At 44.2% G+C, this 24642-nt stretch overlaps 1 protein-coding gene across 1 annotated transcript in view; it reads right to left on the bottom strand.

Moving 5' to 3' along the window:
* Positions 1-24642, bottom strand: part of VPS4B (vacuolar protein sorting 4 homolog B) — a 62966-nt gene that overhangs the window by 18393 nt on the left and 19931 nt on the right. The window contains exons 2-4 of the mRNA XM_073550173.1: positions 21054-21165; positions 10241-10394; positions 8167-8231 (exon numbers count right to left, since the gene is read on the bottom strand). Coding sequence (XP_073406274.1) covers positions 8167-8231; positions 10241-10394; positions 21054-21165 — 331 coding nt within the window. The remainder of the gene's footprint in view (positions 1-8166; positions 8232-10240; positions 10395-21053; positions 21166-24642) is intronic.

Genomic DNA, 24642 nt, shown 5'->3' with positions numbered 1-24642 from the left:
CCATTTGTAGACAGCTATTAAAGGGAACCTATCACCAGGATTGTGCTCAGTAACCTACAGACACTGTCAGATCGGCGTCGTTATACTGAATAAAATGATACCAGAGGTGATGAAATCAGTCTTATGGTTGTTTCTTAATCTTCATTTTCAGTTCCGTGTTAATGAGATTCTTGTGTCCTAAGGCGGGGTTGGTGTATGTGGTGCTCCGATTAGGTATTCATAATGTAGACTGCTGACAGGTCACTGATCCCTCACTGACCTGCCCCCTAGTTTACATAATGAATATCTGTATATAATAAAAAAAAAAAAAAAGAAAGATCCGATAGCTGCTATTGCGCAGGAGGCGTCATCTTGCTGGGGAATATAAAAAAAAAAAAAAAAAAAAATAAAAAATAAAAAAAAAAAAATAGGGAATTTTGTGTACTCACCGTAAAATCCTTTTCTCCGAGCCAATCATTGGGAGACACAGACAGTGGGTGTTAGTGTCCTCCTAGTGGAAAGCGGCATAAGTGAACACAGAAGAAAGTTAACTCCTCCCCTGCAGTATACACCCTCTCACTGGCTGAGATTTCTCGAGTTTGGTAAAAAAGCAGTAGGAGCATTAAACAAATAACAATAACCATAACTATGTCAAAACCTAAGAATGCTACAGTGAGCCAATAGGGTAAAATAGGGTGGGTGCTGTGTCCCCCAATGATTGGCTTGGAGAAAAGGATTTTACGGTGAGTACACAAAAATCCCTATTTCTCCTACGCCTCATTGGGGGACACAGACAGTGGGACGTCCTAAAGCAGTCCCTGGGTGGGGAGCATTCAACTGCTAATACCCCATGTACCACTGACTCAACACTGTGGTACTGCCGATTGCAGGATGCGTCTGCCAAGAGCTGCATCCGCAGAGGCCTGAGAATGGACTTGGTAATGTTTTGTAAAGGTATGCAGACTGGACCAAGTCGCAGCCTTGCAGACCTGTTCTGCCTAGGCCTGGTGCCGAAAGGCCCAAGAGGCGCCCACTGAGCGGGTAGCGTGCACCCTAATCCCTGCTGGGACAGGCGCGTTCCTGACATGGTTGGATTCCTGAATAGCCAAGCGAATCCACCTGGCTAGCGTTGCTTTTGAAGCGGCTAGACCCTTCCTATACCCCTCTGGAAGTATGAACAGGACAACGGAATTGTGGAAGGGAGTCCGCGAGATGTACCGTCTCAAAGCCCTAACCACATCCAGGGTGTGGAGGGCCTTCTCAATGCGATGGACTGGTGCTGGACTGAAGGAAGGTAAAACAATTTCCTCATTGTGATGGAAAGAGGATACGACTTTGGGCAGGAAAGATGGGGACGTCCTGAGAACTACCTTGTCCTGATGAAAATTCAGGAACGGAGGACGGCAGGACAGGGCTGCCAATTCCAAAACTCGTCTGATTGAGATGTAATTGCCACTGGAAAGACCACCTTCCAAGAGAGAACAGTTAGTTGTACGTCCTGCAGCGGTTCGAAAGGAGCCTCCTGTAAGGCTCCAAGAACCAAGTTAAGGTCCCATGATACCAATGGCCTCTTATAGGGAGGCACCACATGGGAAACTCCCTGAATGAACGTCTTGACCTGAAGTTTGGTGGCAATTTTGCGTTGGAATAGCACTGACAAGGCTGAAATTTGGCCCTCGAGCGAGCTAAGCGCGAGGCCTGACTTTAATCCGGACTGAAGGAATTCCAATATGGCAGGAATGGAAAACACTAGAGGGGATCGACCATGATCCTTGCACCACGAAAAGAAGGTTTTCCAGGTGCGGTGATAAATGCGCATGGACACGGGCTTCCTAGCACTAATCATGGTGGAAATCACGTCGTGAGAGAACCCAGCCTGTGCTAAAATCCAGGATTCAACGGCCACGCCATCAAAGACAGGGTCCCAAAATTCTGGTGGTAAATCGGGCCCGAGAGAGTAGATCCATGCGATCTGGAAGTCGCCAGGGGACGTCGGCGACTAGTTGTACTAGTTCTGCGTACCAAGCCCGGCACGGCCAATCTGGCGCGACTAGGATGACCAGTACTCCCTCTGTTCTGATTTTCTTGATGACCCTCAGGAGCAAGGGGGAAAAATATACACGAGCCGGAATCGGTGCCACGGCAGTACTAGGGCGTCCGCTCCGATGGCGAAAGGATCGCGCGATCAGGCAATGAATCGTGGAACTTTGTTGTTGTTTAATCTTGAGGCCATGAGATCCATATCCGGAGTCCCCCAACGGTGGCAAATCTGCTGAAAGACTTCCGGATGAAGAGACCACTCTCCTGAGGCAAGGCCTTGGCGACTGAGAAAATCTGCCGCCCAATTTTCTACGCCCGGGATGTGGATCGCTGAGATGGGCGAATGGTTGGTCTCGGCCCAATGGAGAATGCGAATCACTTCGTGCATGGCCATCCTGCTCCGAGTACCCCCCTGACGGTTGATATACGCTACAGCCGTGGCGTTGTCGGATTGGATCCTGATGGGGTGACCTGTGAGGAGATGGTGGAAACTCAGTAGGGCTAATCGATTGCTCGTATCTCCAAAATGTTGAAGGGGAGACGTGACTCCCGAATTGACCAACGATCCTGAGCTGTGTGGTGACGAAACGCCGCACCCCATCCCAGAAGACTTGCATCGGTGGTCACTACCAACCATTGTACTGGGAGAAAAGACCTTCCTTGACTCAGGGAGGATTTCAGTGTCCACCACTTGAGAGCTTGTCTGACCCGCAGGGGCAGAAGGAACTGACGGTCCAGGGAGAACGGGTTCTTGTCCCAAGTCAACAGCAAGGCTTGTTGCAAAGGGCAGAGATGGAATTGTGCGAATGGTACCGCTTCCATTGCTGCCACCATCTTTCCGAGAACTCTCATGCTGAAACTAATAGAATGAGAAACCGGACCGGGAAAGAGTCCGCGCCGCCTGTTGCAAAGCTCGGGCCTTTTCTGGAGGGAGAATGACCAACCCGTGGGAAGTGTCCAAGACCAATCCCAAAAAGGAAATCTGCTGGGCCGGTGTTGGGGAAGACTTTTCGAAGTTTATCTTCCAACCCAGGCGAGAGAGTATTTACGGTGATATCTACGGATTCCTCGCAGGATGGAAAGGATGGACTCTTGATCAGCAGACCGTCCAGATACGGGAGCACCACCACTCCCCGAGCGTGAAGAATGGCCATGACCTTGGTAAAGACCCTGGGGGCGGTGGCGAGTCCGAATGGCCAGGCAACGAACTGGAAGTATTCCTCGCGAATTGCAAAGCGCAGGAACTGCTGGTGGGATGGGCAAATCGGGATGTGAAGGCAAGAATCTTTGATGTCGATGAATGCTAGGAACTCTCCTTTTTCCATGGAGGCGACAACTGATTGGAGGGATTCCATTCGAAATCGCCGTACCCTGCCAAGCTGATTTAACAGCTTGAGGTCCACTATGGGCCGCATCGTTCCGTCCTTCTTTGGAACCACAAAAAGGTTTGAATAAAAACCCCTGAACCTTTCGTCTTGAGGGACCGGAATGATGACTCCGTCCCTTTGCAGCGCATGTACGGCCCGAAGGAAGGCTGTTGTCTTTTCCTTGGGGGGAGAGGACCGGAAGAAACGTGTTGGAGGGAGAGAAACAAACTATTTTTTATCCGGAGGACACCAGCTCCCTGACCCACTCGTCGTGAACGACCGCGAGCCAGGTCTGAGTGAATGAAAGTAGACGACCGCCTACTTTGTGGCTGTCCGCCGGATACCGCAACAAGTCATTGTGTAGAGGATCTATGGGATCTGGCTCCTCTAGATCCAGATGCCCTTGGCTTCCAAAATCGGTTAGGTCTGTATGAGACCTGGTGTCCTCTGTCTCCACACGGGGTCCGACTTGGTCCGGAAGAGAAGGTTGAGGAGGACCAACTGGAATTGTTGCGAAAAGGTTAAACACGAGTCGGCTGTTGATTCCGAAACAGCCGGACAGCCTTTTGTTGGAGAAGGAATTTACTTTTTCTCCCGGTAGAGTCTGAAATAAGCTGGTCCAGTTTCTCTCCAAATAAACACGCTTGATAGGGCAGGGAAGTCAATGATTTTTTGGAAGTGGAGTCTGCCCGCCAGTCGCGGAACCATAAGGCTCTTCTAATGGAGACTGCGTTAGCTGCTGCCTGAGCAGCGCAATTGGCGGCATCTAAAGAAGCGTCCACCACAAAGTCCCCTGCGTGAATTATCTGCCTGGCGACACTGGTTGCCTCCAGAGGAAGATTACTACCCTGGAAGGCAGTAAAGACTTCTGACCAATCGGCCATTGCCTCAGCCTTCCAAGTCGCCGCGAAGGATGGAAAAAGTGCCGCTCCTGAAGCTTCAAAAACTGAGCGAGCGAGGTAGTCAATTTGACGATCGGAGGGGTTTCTGACAGAAGAGCCCTCAGAAACGGATAGCAGCGTTTTAGAAGCAAGACGCGAAACAGGAGCATCCACCGAGGGGGACTGTAACCAATCCTTCATTAGATCTGGAGCAAAAGGGCATTTAGCCTCGGTAGGCTTTTGACCTGTAATCCACTTTTGTGGTCGGTCCCTATGTCTTTGGACAATGTCCTTAAACATTAGCTGGCAACCTGCGCACGTTTAGTCCTCTTAAAGGAGATGGTGTGTTCCGGAGCGGGAATATTTTCCTCATCCTACTTCAGAATCCTGTTGACTGACTCTATAAGAGAATCAAGCGACTCTTGCTCATTTGGAGGATTCTGAGGGACTGACGTGTCAGACTCGAATTCAGAGTCATGTTCGCTGCGAACGTCAGGAGAGGGAGAGCGAGAGACAGAACTCGCCGATGCTTAAACACAAGCGTGACTAGGGGACGCGTCATGGGTCCGCTTTCTAGAGACCTGATCATCCCTTGTACGAGTACGGCCCCTGCTGGTGGACGGTTTCCGGCTGTCGCCAGAGCCCTGCTCGGGCGGTAAAGACGCGTTCTGACTTAAAGAGAATTCCCAGAGGGAGTCTATAGCCTTGGTCAGGGATTCCACAGACCGTGACAAGGACGCAGCCCACTCAGGGGGACTAAACGCAAGGAGCTCTGTCGCAGCAGCGGCGGGTGGCGTTTGAGCACTAGCTGGGTCACAATCCGTGAAAAACGGATTAGTCTGGGCACAGGGTAAGGCAGCCTTGCAAGTGGTACAGGCGGTAAAGAATGCAGTGTGCTTCTTAGGCTAGTTTCAGACTAGCGTTCTTGGGCGCAGTGCAGGGCCGCCGCTAAGCCCTGCACATCCAAGTGAGTTCCTCCTCTGATCACGAGGCTGCATGCGATCAGCGTATCCTATTTTTAGCGTTTGATACGCTGATCGTGCGCTGGTCTGAATTTGCTGGCTCTGCGCGCTTTTGGCGCTGCGCCCAGAGCACAAAAATGCAACACAGCACGTTTTTGTGCGCTGGACGCAGCGCCAAAGGGGCGCAGCACCAGCAAAATCAGACCAGCGCACGGTCAGCGCACAATCAGCGTATCCAACGCTAAATATAGGATACGCTGATCGCATGCAGCCTCATGCGATCAGAGGAGGAACTGACCGGAGGGGGCACTAGCCTTAGTAGCCCTTTTAGCTTCCTTAGATTGAGACATAGCGCCCCTGAAAGAGTTAAAGGCAGGGCCTAGGCTGCAGCTGCAGGGAATGTGCAGAGAAGGGGTTAAGCTTTAATCTTAGGGCAGATGCATCTTACCCACGGTCCTGTACTGTGTCCCCGGGAGGAATAACGATGGCCCTGTGTGACACCAGGTGCTGTCCGTCAGTGTGCGCGCTTTGCAGCAGTCCCAGATCAGGCGGAGGTAAAAACATGGCCCCCGAGACTAGCAGGGCACCTCTCGCACAGAAAGAGAAGCGCCTGGGAAGTGCGCGGCGCTATGCAAATTCCGGCCTAGTAGGCCTAAAAGCCGGGGACAAAACTTCTGGCCTCCCCGCAGTAACCACCGGGCGGGGGTCCACGACCGGGCGCCAGTGTACCGCTGCTGGCACAAGGACCCGACTCCATACCTCCACTCCAGTGCTCAGGCAGGCCGCGGTGTCCGTGGCCTTCCAGCTGCAGGTCTCTCATCCTCCGGGCGATGTAGCAGACCTGGAGGAGTTCTAAAGGGGTATCGCTCAATCGATCCTCCCTATGGGCAGGGGATAGAGAGCTCTGGGGCTGATTCAGGGCATCGAAAGAGCACTTCTGAAATCTTCTCCGTGCGCTCGCCCTCATATCCGTGTGGGGAGACCGAACCATAAAAGGAACCATCGCCCAGAAGAATCAGGTATGCCCCGTCGTCGCAGGAAAGTGTACGGGGAGATATACTCAGTGTGCTCGCCTGTTGGTGGTTCGGGGGAGAGCGGGCCGTTGAAAGGAACAGTCACCCCCTTCACTCCGTTAATTAAAAAATAAAAATTTACAGAAAATTCAAAATGAAAATAAAAAACGGTGGGGTCTGAAGCCAGACCCAAGTGCCTCCTACAGACACTAAGCAAGAACTGGAGAAATCTCAGCCAGTGAGACGGTGTATACTGCAGGGGAGGAGTTAACCTTTTTCTGTGTTCATTTAGTGTCCTCCTAGTGGCAAGCAGTATAACACCGACTGTCTGTGTCCCCCCAATGAGGCGTAGGAGAAGAGTTCTCCAAGATGGCGCCGCCACCCTTGTGCAGCAGCAGCTCTCGGAGATCACAGATAGCTGCTATTACGCAGGCGCCATCTTGGAGGAGAAATCTTTTTTTTTTTTTTTTCCATCCACGGCAAGATCGTGCTGCCGGCACCTGTGCAATAGCAGCAATCGGATCTCTATATTTTTTTTCTCCAAGCTGAATAACATGAATAAAATGTATTCCTGTCACAGTAAACATGCAATTATGCTGCACAGCGGGTGTCATGGCTGGCAACTGCCCGCAGAAGCGTTTTTATTTTTTATTTTAATTATATACAGATATTCTTTATGCAAAACTAGGGGGCAGGTCGCTGAGGGATCAATGACCTGTCAGCAGGCTGTTGTATGAATACCAATCAGAGCACCACAACCAGCCCCGCATTAGGGCACGAGAATCTCATTAACACAAAACTGAAAATAAAGATTAAGAAAACAACCACAAGACGGGTTTCATCAACCAAGGTATCATTTTATTCAGTACAATGGTGCCGATCTGAAAACGTGTGTAGGTTACTATGCACAATCCTGCTGACCGGTTCCCTTTAAGTCTCCTCAACCCTCTTTTTTGCAGACTAAACATTCCCAGATCCTTTATCCATTCCTCATAGGACTTAATTTGCAGTTCTCTCACCCATCCTGGTAGCTCTTCTCTAAACTTGCTCCAGTTTTTCATTTTCTATTTTTTTTTTAAAGTGTGGTACCCAGAACTGGACACAGTATTCCAGATGACGCCTGACCAATGAGTAGTAGAAGGGAATAATTACTTTGTGTGATCTAGACTCTATGCTTCTCCTAATACATCTTAGAACGGTGTTTGCCTTTTTTGCTGCTGCATCACATTGTTGTACACAATCTGTGATCTATTAGTATACCAAAGTCTTTCACACATGCTGTTGCTTTGTTCTATTCCTCCCATTCTGTAGATGTAATTTTTGTTTTTCTTACCAAGATGTAGAATCTTGCATATCTCCCTGTTAAATACCATTCTATTAGTCGCTGCCCATTGTTCAAGCTTATCTAGATCCTTCTGAATCTTTCTCTGTCTCCTCTAGTGCTATCCCTCCTAGCTTTCCATCTCCTGCAAACTTGATTAGTTTACCTTCAGTTCCCTTATCTAGATCATTTATAAAAATGTTGAACAACACTGGGGCCATTTGAGAAAATCAAACTAATTTGTTTATTTTAAATAATTTATTTATTTTACTCATTTATACAGTGCCATTAATTCCATAGCACTTTACAGACATTATTGGCACGGTTTCCGATGGGGCTAACAATCTAGATTCACTATTAGTTTCTTTTTGGAGTGTGGGAGCAAACTACAGAACCTGGAGGAAACCCATGCAAACACGGGGAGAATATACCAATTCCTTGCATATGAGGTCCATGGTGGGATTCAAACCCAGAACCCCAGTGATTTAAAGCTGCAGTGCTAACCACTGTGCTGCCCTATAATCAGACCGATTCTCTCAGATGAGATAAAATGCAGTACTTTAATCCAAGCCTACGTCTGACAATGAAAGAGCCTATACTTACCTTGGAGTTGGCTCTGCATTTTCTTTTTTTCTGGGTCCTCTGAATCTCCATCATCACTTTCATTTCTAAATAAATGAGACATGTATAATATAATTAAACTGTAAATACCGTATATTACTATAAGATACATTTTTTCCAACAAAAAAACTCATGTTAAAAAGTTTGTGCATCTTACAGTCCAGAGGCAGCTTCATGTGATGGAGAAAATTGCTGACACAGCGTCCTTCCAGATCACAGAAAGAACTGCCCTCTCTCCTCCTGTATGACAGGGAGTAATGTAATCGGTGCAGAACAGGAGAGGAGGCTACCAAGGAACTGAATGGAGGCTCCAAAAGCTGAGCAACTGAAGGAACTTCCCAACACGAGCAATTGGATCTTGCAGGTCCCGATCAAAAACTTTAAGAAGCGGTAGTGAGTGCGTGTAAATGTTTATTTAGCAGAGCGGCGTGTGTGTCTATAATGTTGAGAAGGGAAGGAGGGAATAGGTATGTGAATAAAATAGAATTTTTATTATGTATAAAATGAATATTTGTGTTAACTTTTTTTCGCTTACAATTATTAAAATTAATATTAAGGCACCATAAACTCAGTACATAGACTGGATGTATATTGGATTACTCTTGCACGCTGATCAATTTTATTATAGTGCTTTGAAGAAAGCACTATCATGTAATCCGAACGCTGCTAACTTATTATTTGCTATGCAACTGTGAGCCACTGAAGTCCCAGTGAATAGGTAACAGGGTATTAAATAGCTCATGTAAACTCTAGCCAAGGTCCCTTATATCATAATTGGCCAGAGGTAGGGGATATTATTATTGACTGCTGTAATAGACAGGCAGTAGTTGCTGTAGTGAACGTCATTAGACAGCGCTGATTATCTTGATCATACACTGTAACCCGCTCACTGTATAACTCGCTGAAAAGAGACAATAATGGATTTATTACCTCCCTATTCTACCCTAGTACATTAAAATGAGTAATAATGACCACTCCACTTTACAGCAACAGGAAGTTTCCATCAATAGAATTTTCTGTTGACTAAACCTGAGGTGTGTCTTATGTTAAGGTGCATCTTTTAGTCCAAAAATACATACTATGACACTGGCAACAATCAGACCTAAGGAGCCAATAAATGTTATTTTAATGTTTTATGTGGTTCCATTTTATTTAGATTCATGCAAATTTTTAGTAATGCTGCAGTTTTTAGCAGTACTTTTCAATGAAGAAGACACAGCACACCCATGGCTTATGTACTAAGCTTTATACAGCATAAGGTTTCCACAACATTTGGATGGGTCACCGAACCCTTATCTTTCCCAACATCATTTGTGCTCTAAAAGATAACCTGCTCTCCAACCTGTATGGGAGCTACTTTCTCCGCTCTTCTTGATGAAAACACATGAGCCATATATATGGGAAGATTGGGAGAGAGATGCTGTCAGTTAAACAAGCATTTGAATGACAGATGTCATATGTATGGCTATCAATGGAATGTAGCACTAACGTATTGAAAACAGAGGAATACGATACAGTATATCAGACCAATGTCACAGGTAATATAGACATTGGAAAAAAGCACGCAGATGGGACATGCCACCTTACCACTAGTTCTTCATATCTATCTACTATAAGGAGGAAGACCCTAATAGCGCACCACTGACTTGGAGTGCCAATATCTACTTGCAAGTAAACATTCTGATATCAGACCCTGCCAATCATACAGACATATATGTGGCTACAAAAGACACTGCTCAGTTCCTCCAGGGGAGATCCTTGTCCTGTAACAACCACTAATATTCTGTACATAGTGCTTCTTCTCTAAAGTTGTTCTCCAGAAACTGCAGTATTCAACACAGTTCTGGGTCATTGTTGCTACAAATATAAATACATGCTACAGACTTTTTATGGATAGACAGGAACTTCACATCAATCAATAGCGGATAAAAAGCTCTCATTCATAAATGGTGGCATTCAAAACTACAACTAAGCTAAAAAAAAATATAACTACTAGCAACATCTGTGTTCTAATGTCAAATTGTAGACATCTTAAGGAAATATTTAAAACACAAACCCTTTCTCTTCAGCTCGAGGAGCTCCTTCCTTTACCGGTTTTGGGGGTGCCTTCTCATTTTTCTTCAGGTAGGCTTTCAACTGTTCTGCTCGGTCAAGATATTCTATGCACTTTGACCTGATGCTCTGTTTTGCCTTTTCACCTTGTGATTCATCTAGAAAACAGTTATTAGTCACACACAAAAATATTAAAAATTCCTCTACGCAAGGTAAAACAATGTATCTCAATCAAATTTACAATCAAGCCGTCATTCTGTAGGACAAAGAAAATTAGAATTACGGTAGATCTAGGCAATGTACAAGAAAACTTACACAGGCAGAATGGAAGGATATACCGTATATATTTAACACACTTAGCTGTTTTTTTTTATTATAACTTTAGAATATCATAGGAAACAATGTACATGGATGTTATATACAGGAAATTGGGAAGTCTCCCTAACATCCAAATTAAGAACAGCACAAACATTTTATTGGGTACCCTTTCAAGTGGAATGTAACATTTTACTGCATGTAATGGTACTGCCAGCTTCACCAGCCTGTACCATCATATATAAATACTGCTGATTAATATCTACCTTTAAGAGAAAGAGGGAAGGCGATAACTAACAGGAGGGCCCCTCTGTTATCCTACTGGGATAACACCTTTAGTTTTCATGTTGTAACCTGGAGTGGGAAACTGCAAGTTGGACTGGTTGCTAATAGATTCACCTGTTAATCCGTTTGTTCCATTGCATTTTTTTTTTTTTTTTTTTAACAATTAGTCCTATGGTACTTTACGTCATAGTTCATCAAAATACTATTCGTACTAGATTACCATATATGCATTATAAGTCATGTCTAATGGGACATAATTTTATTGTTCATGCTTACTGCCCCTATCAGCTCAAAACTTTAGAGGGGTGCATTTTAGGTTATGTGCACACCACATTTTGCTATAAAGCTGAGGTATACACTCGTTGCCTATAAAAGTTTGATCTCTGCCACCGGCTACTATAGTCACACACACTCCCTTTGAAAAAGCACATCCACAAAACGCGCGTTGGGGACTTTGTGGTACTGTGGACGGGCTTATACTGAAATATGGGTAGGTCTTGATCTCATTAACTATATGGTAGTCCTGTATGGCTTTAATATTCTGCGCTACATGCACTTTATTTTTTAGCCTGGCACTTTTTGTCTTCAGGATAGGAATGTTTGGTATATTTATTACATACCCATAGCCTGGGTATTCCACTCCACCACTCTTATCTTGCTTATTTTTCTCTCCCTTAGGCCTGTTTCAGGCTATGTGCCCACGTTGCGTGTTAAAACGCACACTGAAAACCGGACTCCTTCCCAGAAATCGCGCGTTTTTTCAGCGCGATTTCACCGCGATTCTGTTCGCGATTTTCTCAAGCACTTTCCAAGCGATTTGAAGCATCGCTTGGAAAGTGATTGACAGGTTGGTCACACTCGTCAAACATAGTGTTTGACAAGTGTGAGCAGCTTTTTACTATTGAAGCCGCCTATGCGGCATCAATAGTAAAAGATAAAATGTTAAAAATGATAAAAAAATTAAAAAAAAAATTAAAAAAAAAAATCGGGGTATATTTACCTTCCGACGTCCCGCGCTGCCATCCCGGGCCTCAGCATTCCCAGTGATGACGTTGGTCTCGCGTTACTATAGTGATCTCGCGAGACTGCTAGAGTCACGCGAGACTATGTCATCACAGGACCTTGCCGCAAGGCATTACTGGGAACGCTTAGGCCGGGAATGCAGAGCGGGATGTCGGAAGGTAAATATACCCCGATTTTTTATTCTTTTTTTTACAGGGGTATGGTACCCAGGGCTTGGAGGACAGTCTCCTCTCCTCCACACCGTGGGTACCAACCGCACATGAGACGCTTAACTTCCCGCATGGTGGCCATAGTCACATGCGGGAAGTAAGCGATTCTCATGCATTCCTATGGGTGCGGAATTGCGGCAATTCTTTGCGATTCCGCACAAAAGAATGATCATGCTGCGATTTTTTCTGCGATGCGATTCCGCCACAGAAAAGAGCGCAGCATTAGCACAGCATGTGCGGAATGCCATAGGAATGCATGGGGTGCGTTCTGTACACGATTTTTAAACGTTTTCGAGCAGCAAAAACGAAAAAAAAAAAAAAAAAAAAAAAAAAAAAAAAAAATCGCATCGTGGGCACACAACCTCACACTTCCATTTTTGACCATCAGTCAAAATCCGCCGTTTTTGCAAAAAAAATGGATCCGCCATTTTTTTTGGCGGGTCCGATTTTTTCCCCATTGACTTGCATTACCGGCGGATCTTGACAGATGGCCAGCCGCTGGATCCGTTTCTTTGTGGATCCGTCAATTTTTTTGCGTCCGCCAAGATGCCTAGACGGACCATGTAACGTTTTTTCTACTGCAGGATCCGTATTTTTCTACAGCGCATGCCTGGAGGAATGAAATCAGGAGGAAATTTAACCCTGAAATCATCTCTCTCCCTCTCTTCCCGGGCAGCGGTTCCTTTAAAATTTTTCATTCGGCGGATCCGTCAAAAAAACGGATCCGGTGGCATCCGTTCACATCAGTTAGGAAAGGATCCGCTTCTCCGCCTTTTTGGCGGATTTTAACTGACACAAAAAACTGAAGTGTGAAACAGGCCTTACATGTTACATATTACTTTTGATTCATATTTTATTATGTGTACTAAAAATATTGTTTTATATAAAATTACAATTTTTTAATACACCATACCTCTCTTCAGTGGTGTGTTTGGATACTTTGTATCCATTTTATAGGCTGCATGTATTTCTAATGCACCCAATTTTCTTACTGTAATGGGATTAAAAAATTTTTTTACCTGAAGATCCCTGTATATACTTGATATGTTTATGGACTTTTTTGTAGTTACAGTTAAATAACAATAGAAAAACAAAAATCCAACAAAACAGCACTTGTTTGGATTCAGTTTTTGACCAAATACAATAATTCTGGATGGACGGTACATTTTCTATCTTTTTTTTACCCCTTAATAGAATTAAATGTTAACAGGATCCAATTGGTAGCAGTATACGCTCTTTTTCAATTAGCTGTAGAAACCATGCTTTGTTTTTCTGTGTGCATTGCTCTTTGTAATTAAAAGTAGAATAGAACCGAAAAGGGAAGAGAACCAGAGTATTCGACCATACTTCCCAGTCTTTGTTGGGAATGATGCAGCTAATAAACCTCAACCAAGGCAAAAACCTGCTCTCTTGGCCGTAATGAAGCTGCTTACAAAAAGCAGGTTTTGCAGCATTTTTCTCAGATACATTTGTCTCTTGGGCATGCTGCTAAAGTTTAGTGTCCCAGAAAGAACATGAAGCAATTTCCGGAGTTTTTTTGCACCTGATACCTGTGTTTTTTTTTTAACTTCCCCATTCCTTTCTATGGGTGAAAATAAACACTGCAAAAATGCTAATAGGGAGATTCTGTAGTTTTAAAAAAAAAAAAAAAATGCAGCAATTTTACAATTTAGTAAGAAAAAAAAAATTGCATGAGATTTCTGAAATCCCATAGCTTTTGCTGGTACTGTAAAATATCGCTTAATTTGCATAAAAAAAATGCAGCAAAAACTAATGTAGCCTAAGGCTACCTTGGCAGACACTTCGTCAGCTTTTCACCCAAAAACGTTAAAAACTTGCAGGTTTTTTTTTCTTCTATTAAGTCATGTGCATATTAAGCACTAAATTATTTTATGCGTTTAACCCCTTAGGGACAGCCAATTTGGTACTTAATGACCAAGCCAATTATTACAATTCTGACCACTTTCAAGTTATGAGGTTATAGCTCTGGAACGCTTCAACATATCCCCTTGATTCGGTGTGTGTTTTTTCGTGACATATTGTACTTCATGTTAGTGGCAAAATTTCGCCGATATAACTTGCGTTTATTTATGAAAAAAAACCGAAATTTGGCAAAAAATTTGAAAATTTTGCAATTTTAAAACTTTTAATTTTGTACACTTAAAGGGGTTGTCCACTACTTTTTATTAATCCCCCCATTGTATCCCCCCGGGGCCCCGAATGATTTCTGTAGCTACCTTGCTCTGCCAATTCTGCCTCTGACCGGCGCTATGCCGGCGGCTGAGTCCGGGTCACGTGACCCCCAGGCTGCAGCCGCCACTAACATCCGCTGATGTCACGCCAATTTCCTGACTCTGGATACTGACGTGACGTCGTCAGCAGGCGTGCTCTAGCATCTGCACACTGCTGTCACTCATCCTGAGTGACCGGGCAGTGGGCGGTGCTACACCGCACGTCACAGCCCCGTCGCTCTGCAGCATGTCTCTTCTCCCATCAAGAGTGACGGGTCTGTGCGTGCTGTCTGTGGATGTGTGAGGGGGATGGGGTCTGTGCGTGTGTGTGTCTGTATGCAGGCATTGTCCGATGGGACTACAAGTCCCATCGGGCTATGCCTGCTACACAGTGAGTGACACATTAGCCAATGATGGGACAGTAGTAGTCCAATCATCTGGCTAATGTGTCGAATGTAAAAAAAAATAAATAAAAACATACAGAACATACAGCATACAGAACATACAGCACAACATAGAGTGGGTACTCACCGCACACACACCTAATTCCCCGAAGCCATCAATCACCTGTGATAAAAATAAAATAAACCAACCTATACTTACCTTTCCGCCGTAGTCCAATTAATAACCAGGATCCCATGACGATCTCCCGTGGAAAGCTGCCACATCAGCTGATGTGACCGCTCTCTAGAGGCTCCAGCAATGAAATGATAGGCAGAGGATTAGCTGTGCATCCCTCCGCCGCTGTGAAAGAGGTTCTGTAACCCTAAGGCTGCTTTCACACATCCGGCTTTTTGAATCCGGCACGATGCGGCGAAAAGTGTGAAAACCGGATCCGGAATTGGATCCGGTTTTGGCACATAGAATTTAATGATCGCCGCATCGTGTTGGAAGGACATGCGGCGCCTCCGTTTTAAGCCGGAAACGGCAAACCTGCGCCGTCCAGCGTCAGCAAAAACGTTGCCTGCAACTTTTTTTGCAGCGCCGGAACGGCTTTTTCTACAGAGCATGTGCGGACACTGAGGTTTAACCCACAAGTGCCCGGCGCGCGCGTATCTCTCCCTCCCCCCACATACCGCCGCCTCTCTCGTCCCCGGTGTGGCTCCTTTAAATGCTTTCCAAGCCGGATCAGGCGCCGCATCTGCATCCGGTGTCACCGCTGCAGGCCTGATCCGGCGGTCCGGCTTTCCACCGCACGCTGCCGGAACAAAACCAACGGATGTGTGAAAGCAGCCTTACCCTAATTCTCACGCAGCAGTGCTGTAAAGTGAGACTCTGAACTCAGGTAATCTCGGTGATGGACTGCAGGAGGCATTGTCTCCAGTCAGTTCATCACTGGGAGGCTATAGAGCAGTGACATCACCCGATGTCACTGTTGTATAGAGGAAATCGTTGTGGGACCCTCGTTATTAATTGGATTGCGTCGGACAGGGAGTATACGGTTGGTTTATAATTTAACTTTTTATTCTAGGAGACCGAGGGCGTCGTTTAGATCTGGGCGAGCAATAAAATATGAAAACTGTCGTGTTTTATTTCATTAAAAAACTTTATTCTGTGTTTTTTTGTTTTTTTTTTAACCCTTTCAAAAGATTAATAATGGATCAGTGTCTTATTGACACCTCTCCATTATTAACCGGGCTTAATGTCACCTTCCAATAGCAAGGTGACATTAACCCCTTATTACCCCATATCCCACCGCTACACGGGAGTGGGAAGAGAGGGGCTAAGTGCCAGAATTGGAACATCTTATAGATGCGCCATTTCTGGGGCGGCTGTGGGCTGGTATTTGTAGCCGGGGGGGGGGGCAATATCCGTGGCCCCTTCCTAGGCTATGAATATCAGCCTGCAGTTGTCTGCGTAGCCTTTCTGGCTATAAAATATAGGGGGACCCCACGTCATTTCTTTTTTGGGGTCCCCCTATTTTAATAGCCAGTAAAGGCTATGCAGACAGCTGCAGGCTGATAGTCATAGCCTGGGAAGGGGCCATAGGTATTACCCCCTTCCAGGCTACAAATATTGGCCCCCCCGGCTTTCCCCCCTCTGGCGCAGAAAATTGCACGGGAGCCCTCACCATTTTTTTTTTTTTTTTTTTTTTAATATATATGGCCATATATCTATGGAAATAGCTATGGACATATCTATAGGTCAGACGAGTTTGCTGGCCAATCAAGCACAGTGACAGGTACCAAGTCCTGCTGGAGAATTAAACTTCCACCTCCAAAAAGCTTGTCGGCAGAGGGAAGCATGAAGTGCTGTAAAATTCCCTGTTAGACGGCTGTGCTGACTTTGGTCTTGATAAAACACAGTGAACCTACACCAGCAGATGACATGGCCCCCCAAACCATCACTGATTGTGGAAACTTCACACTAGACCTCAAGCGCTTTGGATTGTGGGCCTCTCCACTCTTCCTCCAGACTCTGGGACCTGGATTTCCAAATGAAATGCAAAAATTACTTTTATCTGAAAACAACACCTTGGACTACTGAGCAATAGTCCAGTTCTTTTTATCCTTGGCCCAGGTAAGATGTCTCTGGAGTTGTCTATTGGTCATGAGTGGCTTGACACAAGGAATGCAACACTTGTAGCCAGGGCTGTGGAGTCGGTAAGCCACAGTTGCGACTCCGACTCCTGGATTTTATCAGGCTCCGGCTCCTTCATAAATGGCCAATTCATAACAACAAATTTACTGTTGTAAAATATTAAACATCGTGCTTATTCAGTTTCTCACCATCATATAAGTAATCAGACCACTTAGAGCAAAAACTACATTTATTAGAATACAATTAGAATATAGCAAATAACTTTTATAAACTTTTCTAAACTGTAAGTAAATATGCAATAAACACTTATGCAGTTAATAAGAAGAAATCTATAAATTTGTCCTCAGAAAAAGTATTGCCTCTGTCAGATCCTCCTTCATGGATGCCCTCAAATCTGATCTAATTATTTTGAGAGCAGAGAACAACCTCTCTACACCAACTTGTGTTGGTGGCAAAGCAGTAACCACTCGGGCAACATCTCTGACAATGTCAGGATACAGAGGAATCGCTTGTTGCACTGTTATTTTTGATGAACGGTCAAATTTCTCAATTTCTTTTAGTGCACATGAAAAATTCTGCTGAAATGTACTGGCTGTGTTCCTTGATGGGGATGACTCTTCTTCTATGCGCGAACGCTTTGCACGGTCCTTGTGATCCAAATATTTTTCGAAATTAAATTATTCATCAGTTGATGATGAGGGTGAAGATGTGGCAGGACGACCAAATTCTTCTTGTTCCTCCTGACTGTTCTGCAACCCTTTCATCCTTACTGCTATTTCAAACAGAGCTTCTTTTCCTTTACTTAGCTGTTGATCATCTAGAAGAATCCGATGCATTGGGTCTACATAAACAGCTGCCAAAAGAATGTTATTTTGTAATACTAGCTCCTCTCTCCGTTTCATTGATGTAGCAATGCCACTTGCAATTAACCCTCCTCTTTGGGACAGGCGAAACATCAGGTTCTTCCACTCCTTTAAGAAAATACCTGGAGTTAAGTCCTCTGCTTGTAATTTTTTAGTCACTGTAAATGGGTGCTGTAGCAATTTTTCCAGCTCAGTCACCTGATTCCACTGACTTTTATTTAGCGTCAGTTGAGGGTTAGCCATGTCTACAAGAAAGGTTTTCAGTTCAACCAAGCGCTGAATCATTAAGTAAGTACTGCCCCATCGTGTGGCTTGATCAATAATTGCCCCTTTTCCAGCACGTCTCTTCAAAATTGAGTCAACTTTAGGGGTTCTGGCAACAGTAGCCAATTTTCTCACCTTGCCAATCAGTGCAGCAGCATGTCCTTCTTGCAGACTGTCTTATAGCCAGCTGTAGCGTATGCACAACACAGCGCATGTGATGAATGAAAGAACATATTGACACAGTTTCAAGAAGATCATCTAAACTATCATGTTGCTGTTCATCTGAAGCAACTTCTGTTTGCTCCTCAGTTACAATACTGTGTTCCTCTATTTCAAACATTTCTGTGTCTGTGGACCCAGAATGTTCTTCTAGATGCTGGTCACCATCATTACTCTCATTCATTAGCTTAATAGTACTTATCATATTTGAAGCATTGTCAGTTACGACAGAAAGAACTTGCTCTTTTTTAAGTTCATAGTCTTGCAGAACCTTTTCCACCAAGACCTGGAGAAACTCACTGGTGTGATGAGCTTTGGTGTCTTTTACTGCCAATGTCTTGGTAACTATTTCATTTTTGTCACAAACAAATCGGACATTGATGGCAAAATAGTTCACTCTGTGACGTGTGCAGGCATCCATTTTAAGAAACAGAAAGCGTCCCTTGAGAGTTTTTTTAAGTTCTTCCTTTTGTTTAAAAGCTTCTTCGATTACTAATTTTCTAATACTCTCTCTCTCCAGAGAAACACCAAGCTTGCGGGCCATTTCCCCATTCAGACACATAAAAGCTGGTCGTGAAAATAATGAAATAGGCACACTATCCTTTACAACAAGCTCTATGATCTGTTTTTTAAATGTATCTACTGTCATTGTCACAGTAACTTTGTCACTGACAAAATATCTTGCAACTGATGGCTGCAAAGTTCTCTGCTCCTTTGTTTGGCTGGAAGAGCTGGGCACTGGTTCATTGGTTTGGATGCAGTCTTTCTCATCCACTGCTTTCAGTACTTCTGGATGAAAGCGCTGTAAATGTCTCTTTAGATTAGAAGCTCTGGTAGGAGCATTTTTATCTTTGCCTGAATATGCACTCATCTTGGCTTCACAGCATTTGTTTTCGTCTGGATCATTTGTCATACACTGACAGACATAATGTTTTCTATCTTGAGTGATGGTGAAATGTTCAAATACAGCTGATTTAATGTGATGCTTCTTTGACATTCTCAGGTTTTTAATTCTGCATTCACAATCCAAATGACAATTGTTTTTCCTAAAAACAATTGTACAAAATTATTGCCAGGTCGTACAACTGATATAGTGGTCAGTAATACTGTTATTATTCCTCATGTACTCACAGTTAACTGATGCAAAGTTTGTTGAAAGGATAATACTTCTTACAGTCTTCCTCTTCTGAGTAGCAGGCAGCTGTGAGATGCTTGGAAGACGCACACCTAGTATGATCTAGTCTAGAGGAGGAGCTTTACTACTAAGAATTTGCAACACATTTTCACTTTCAGTTTCATACATTGTAAGTAGGGGGGTTGGGGCAGCATGAGGTTAACCAAGTATAAGATTAGATAAGGGCAGTGGAGAACAGTGACACACAAGAAGTAAGAAATGTCTATCTCCAGCAGAACTGCTTATCACTGTTGTTCATAGTTTGATAGAACATATATACTTGAGTAACATTTATAAAATTCATATGAAAGTTCAATTATGAAATATTAATACATTTTTTTTTTTTTAAAGCTGGAGTCGGAACATTTCTACCGACTCCAACCAAAACTAACTCCGACTCCACAGCCCTGCTTGTAGCCCATGTCCTGGATATGTCTGTGTGTGGTGGCTTTTGAAGCAATCACTCCAGCAGCAGTCCATTCCTTGTAAATCTCCCCCAAATTTTTGAATGGACTTTTCTTAATCATTTCAAGGCTGCAGTTATCCCAGTTGCTTGTGCACTTTTTTCTACCACAATTTTTCCTTCCACTCAACTTTCCATTAATATGCTTGGATACATCACTCTGAACAGCCAGCCTCTTTAGCCATGACCTTTTGTAGCTTATCCTCCTTGTGGAGTGTGTCAATGACTGCCTTCTGGACATCTGTCCAGTCAGCAGTCTTCCCCATGATTGAAGTGCATACTGAAACAGACTAAGGAACCTTTTTAAACAATTAGGAAGCCTTTGCAAATTTTTTTGTTAATAATTCTAATTTACTGAGATAATGACTTTTGGGTTTTGGCTATAAGCCATAATCATCAACATTAACAGAAATAAACACATGAAATAGATCACTCTGTAATGACTCGATATAACATGAGATTCATTCCCTATCCTTCTTTAACTTCACCACTTGCTTTTCTCCCCCCCCCCCCACTTCCCTTTGATGAAACCTTGTTAGAATCCCTGTGCATGGTCACTGCTGTAGCCTCTGCCCCTCCGCTGAAACAAGCGTCATCAATGATGCTCACTTTAGGGGCTGGGCTTGCCCCTGCGTGATGTGCACAATGACCGTGCCCTCTCTGTTGCCGACTCAGATCACTAGTAATGAGCCGGCAACACAGCACATTGTCAGAATTCCTGGTGAGCAGAGACCAGCGATATCACTTGCGGGGGCGGTGCTCTCTGTATGCCAGGTACTTTGACAATTGTTGTCAGCTGTTACTGCTGATCTGAGTTGGCAAGAGAGCGTGCTATCATTGTGCAAATCGTGCTGGGACTAGCCCAGCCCCTGAAACAAGCATCACTAATGACACTGATTCAGGGAGGGGGCAGATGCTGCGGCAGTGACTAGCAAGCACTGGGACCCTCAAGCAAAGCATCATAAAAAAGGTACTGGGGGGCGCGAAGCAGTTACATAGTGTAGTTAGGGAACGATAGAGAATTTTTAGTTCAATATTACAAAATTGTTTAGGTTATGGCGCTAAATAGTAGGGATTTAGTATGAAAATTTGAACTTTGGACCACCCCTTTAACACTTTAGGCATTTAATGGTTATAGTCACAAATTAAATAGCAGCACTTTGCTATGCCAAAAGAATAGAGAACAGAAAACAGTGTAAAACATACATTACAACTCTTCCATACACTTACATTTTACCACATGAAGAAAATACTGGACAGCAGCTTGATATAATCGAAGAGCTTCCTCGTAGTTTCCTGCTTTGTCTTCCTGAGAAGCTTTGCTTGCCAGATCAATAGCTTTCTGTTATAAAAAGAGATAAAATAAATTGTAAAATGATAAACCAATAGTATAATTCTATAGGGCTCTATAGTTCATTTTCGGCTCCAATTACTAACGAAGACGTAATGTATCTCCTTGTGGAGAGTGACGAGCCGGCATAAGGAGACTTATATGCCATGCAATGCAGCATGCAAGTGGTCTCTTCAGAGGGGAAGAGGTCTTGAATTGAATTCTAGTGCAACCTATTGGGGGAAGCAACCATAAAATTCAATTCTGGCCTTTTAAACAAAACCTTGCCACGTGACTTGGGATAAAAGTAAATCCAGACACTATAATAATAATAATAATAATAATAAATTTTATTTTTATAGCGCCGACATATTCCGCAGCACTTTACATTTCAGAGGGGATTTGTACAGACAATAGACATTACAGCATAACAATAATCACATACAGTAGATTATAACAAATACCAAGAGGAGTGAGGGCCCTGCTCGCAAGCTTACAGTCTATGAGGAAAGAGGTAGACACGAAAGGTGGGTGGTAACAGTTGCCCTGATTGTATGGACCAGCCATAATGTTAAGTGTGTAACAGTACAGACACAGAGGGCTAATGGATGCATAAAGCATGTGGGAACATGATGCTGGGAACCTGGTTATGGTAAAATTTTTGGCTCTGCCACACAGGGATAGGTTAGGTTAATGTGTTGAGGCGATAGGCCAGTCTGAATAAATGCGTTTTCAGGACACGCTTAAAATTGTGGGGACTGGGGACTAATCGTATTGACCTGGGAAGTGCATTCCAAAGAATTGGCGCGGCACGTGTAAAGTCTTGGAGACGGGAGTGGGAGGTTCTGACTATTGAGGATACTAACCTCAGGTCATCAGCAGAACGGAGGGCGCGGGTAGGGTGGTATACTGAAACAAGGGAGGAGATGTAGGGTGGTGCTGAGCCATGGAGGGCTTTGTGGGTGAGGGTAATAAGTTTATACTGAATTCTGGAGTGGATGGGTAGCCAGTGTAATGACTGGCACAAGGTAGAGGCATCGGTGTAACGATTGGTGAGGAATATGATCCTGGCTGCAGCATTCAAGACAGATTGGAGAGGGGAGAGTTTTGTAAGAGGGAGACCGATTAGAAGAGAGTTACAATAGTCGAGACGAGAATGAATAAGAGAAACAGTAAGAGTTTTTGCAGAGTCAAAAGTAAGAAAAGGTCGAATTCTAGAAATGTTTTTGAGGTGCAGATGACAAGAGCGAGCCAGTGATCGAATGTGGGGGGCAAAGGAAAGTTCGGAATCAAGTATGACCCCAAGACAGCGGGCATGTTGCTGGGGAGTAATAGTGGAACCACAGACGGAAATGGCAATGTCGGGTGTAGGTACATTAGTAGCGGGAGGAAACACAAGGAGTTCAGTCTTTGATAGGTTCAGTTTCAGATATAGTGAGGACATGATATTAGACACAGCGTTTAGACAATCGCCAGTGTTTTCTAGAAAGGCTGGCGTGATGTCAGGAGAAGAAGCGTATAATTGGGTGTCATCAGCATAGAGATGGTACTGGAAACCAAATCTACTGATTGTTTGACCAATAGGGGCAGTGTACAAGGAGAAGAGGAGGGGGCCTAGAACCGATCCTTGAGGAACCCCAACAGTAAGAGGAAGGTGAGAGGAGGAGGAACCGGCAAAAGAAACAGTAAAGGAGCGGTCGGAGAGATAGGAGGAGAACCAGGAGAGAACGGTGTCCTTGAGGCCAATGGAACGGAGCATAGTGAGGAGGAGCTGATGATCCACAGTGTCGAATGCTGCAGAGAGATCCAAGAGAATTAGCATGGAGTAATGACCATTTGATTTAGCTGTTAGCAGATCATTAGAGACTTTAGTGAGGGCAGTTTCAGTGGAGTGTAAAGAGCGGAAACCGGATTGGAGAGGGTCGAGAACAGAGTTTTCTGAGAGATAGCGGATAAGACGGGAGTGGACCAGGCGTTCCAGGAGTTTAGAGATGAAGGGAAGATTAGAGACAGGTCTATAGTTAGCGGCACAATTTTGGTCGAGGGATGGTTTTTTAAGTAGTGGATGTATGATGGCATGCTTAAATGAGGAGGGAAAAATACCAGAAGAGAGAGAGAGGTTAAATATTTTAGTTAGGTGAGGGGTGACAGCAGGGGAAAGGGACTGGAGGAGATGTGACGGAAATGGGTCACTGGTGCAAGTAGTTGGGCGAGAAGATGCAAGGAGCCTGCTTACTTCTTCTTCTGTGACTGGTTCAAAATCAGAGAGTGAGTTAGATGCAGTGGGGGAGGGAGGACAGTGCATGGTATGAGGGGATTACACTATTTGCAGTCTTAGGTTTCAGGGTTTTTGCATCTCCTAAATGTAAAGCAAGAGGTTGGACATGGCTGTATGAGAGGCCTCTGACAGGGATTTAAGGGGTAACATCTCTCCTTGTGGAGAGTGCCAAGCCAGCGTAAGGAGACTTACAGGCCATGCAATGTTCCTCTGGGAAATTTGATATACAAATTAGATAAATAAGACTCAAAGAGTTGAAATTTACTATTAGGATTGCTCAAATTAGTAACGCCACAAGAACACTAAACATTGCTGATGAGAGATCTGACTTTCAGGACTTTCCCAAACAATGCCTTGCTGCACATCTCATCACAGAGGTGGTAGAAGTACCCAATGGCACTTGGGTCCTTTCTACTTCCTAACTTCCGCAGAGAAATTCTCATATACATGGACCTTATCATTCTAAAGTGATTATATGAATGCAAGTCGCATCAGAGGCATGTATAATGCAGAATAGGGATGGTGTCAGCCATAAAGTGCTTAATTTGCCATTTCCTGCTACTCCATCAATTACTGTATACAATGGTTAGTTCCATGTCATTATAACCTGAAACCAGATACATAGTGAACATTTAGCACCAGCACAACTGACGTGAATGCACTGGTTGGCTATTTAGTAGCGACTCTCTACAGTGAACTGCGCATCCTATACTACACTTATTCTGGAATGACTTGCTCCTTTGGACACCATATGAAGGAGGTTCAACGTTATTTTTCTGGTACATTGTGTGCACCTTACAGGACTGGTAAAGAACCATCAACTCAGAAAATTACTTCCAGCAGCTATTTCTGACTTTATATGGAAGGACTTGGTTTATCAATACTAGGCACTTGCTTATTTCTGTTTAATTGTCATTACTTTAAATTTACAAAAACAACAACACTGTACGAAGAGGAATTTCTGTATCTACGACATTCACAGTACTAAGTCCTATGTCTCTAGGTAAAGTGCTGTAAAAACATGTGAATGCCTGTTGTACAAGTCACTGTTTATGAAACACCTGTAGTCACGAGGAAAGCATTAATAATGATGCAAGAGATGACTAAGCGAACAGAAGAATCAATACACATACCTCAACAACCACAGAAACCTTACTGGAATATCTCAGTGTGTCCAGGTGCAGGCAGTCCATGGGATACAAACTAGATGT

The sequence above is a fragment of the Dendrobates tinctorius genome, unplaced genomic scaffold (genome assembly GCF_039654945.1).
Source record: "Dendrobates tinctorius isolate UK_male_01 unplaced genomic scaffold, ASM3965494v1 ptg000163l, whole genome shotgun sequence".
Lineage (NCBI taxonomy): Eukaryota > Metazoa > Chordata > Amphibia > Anura > Dendrobatidae > Dendrobates > Dendrobates tinctorius.
This window is presented reverse-complemented; position numbering and strand designations above follow the sequence as displayed.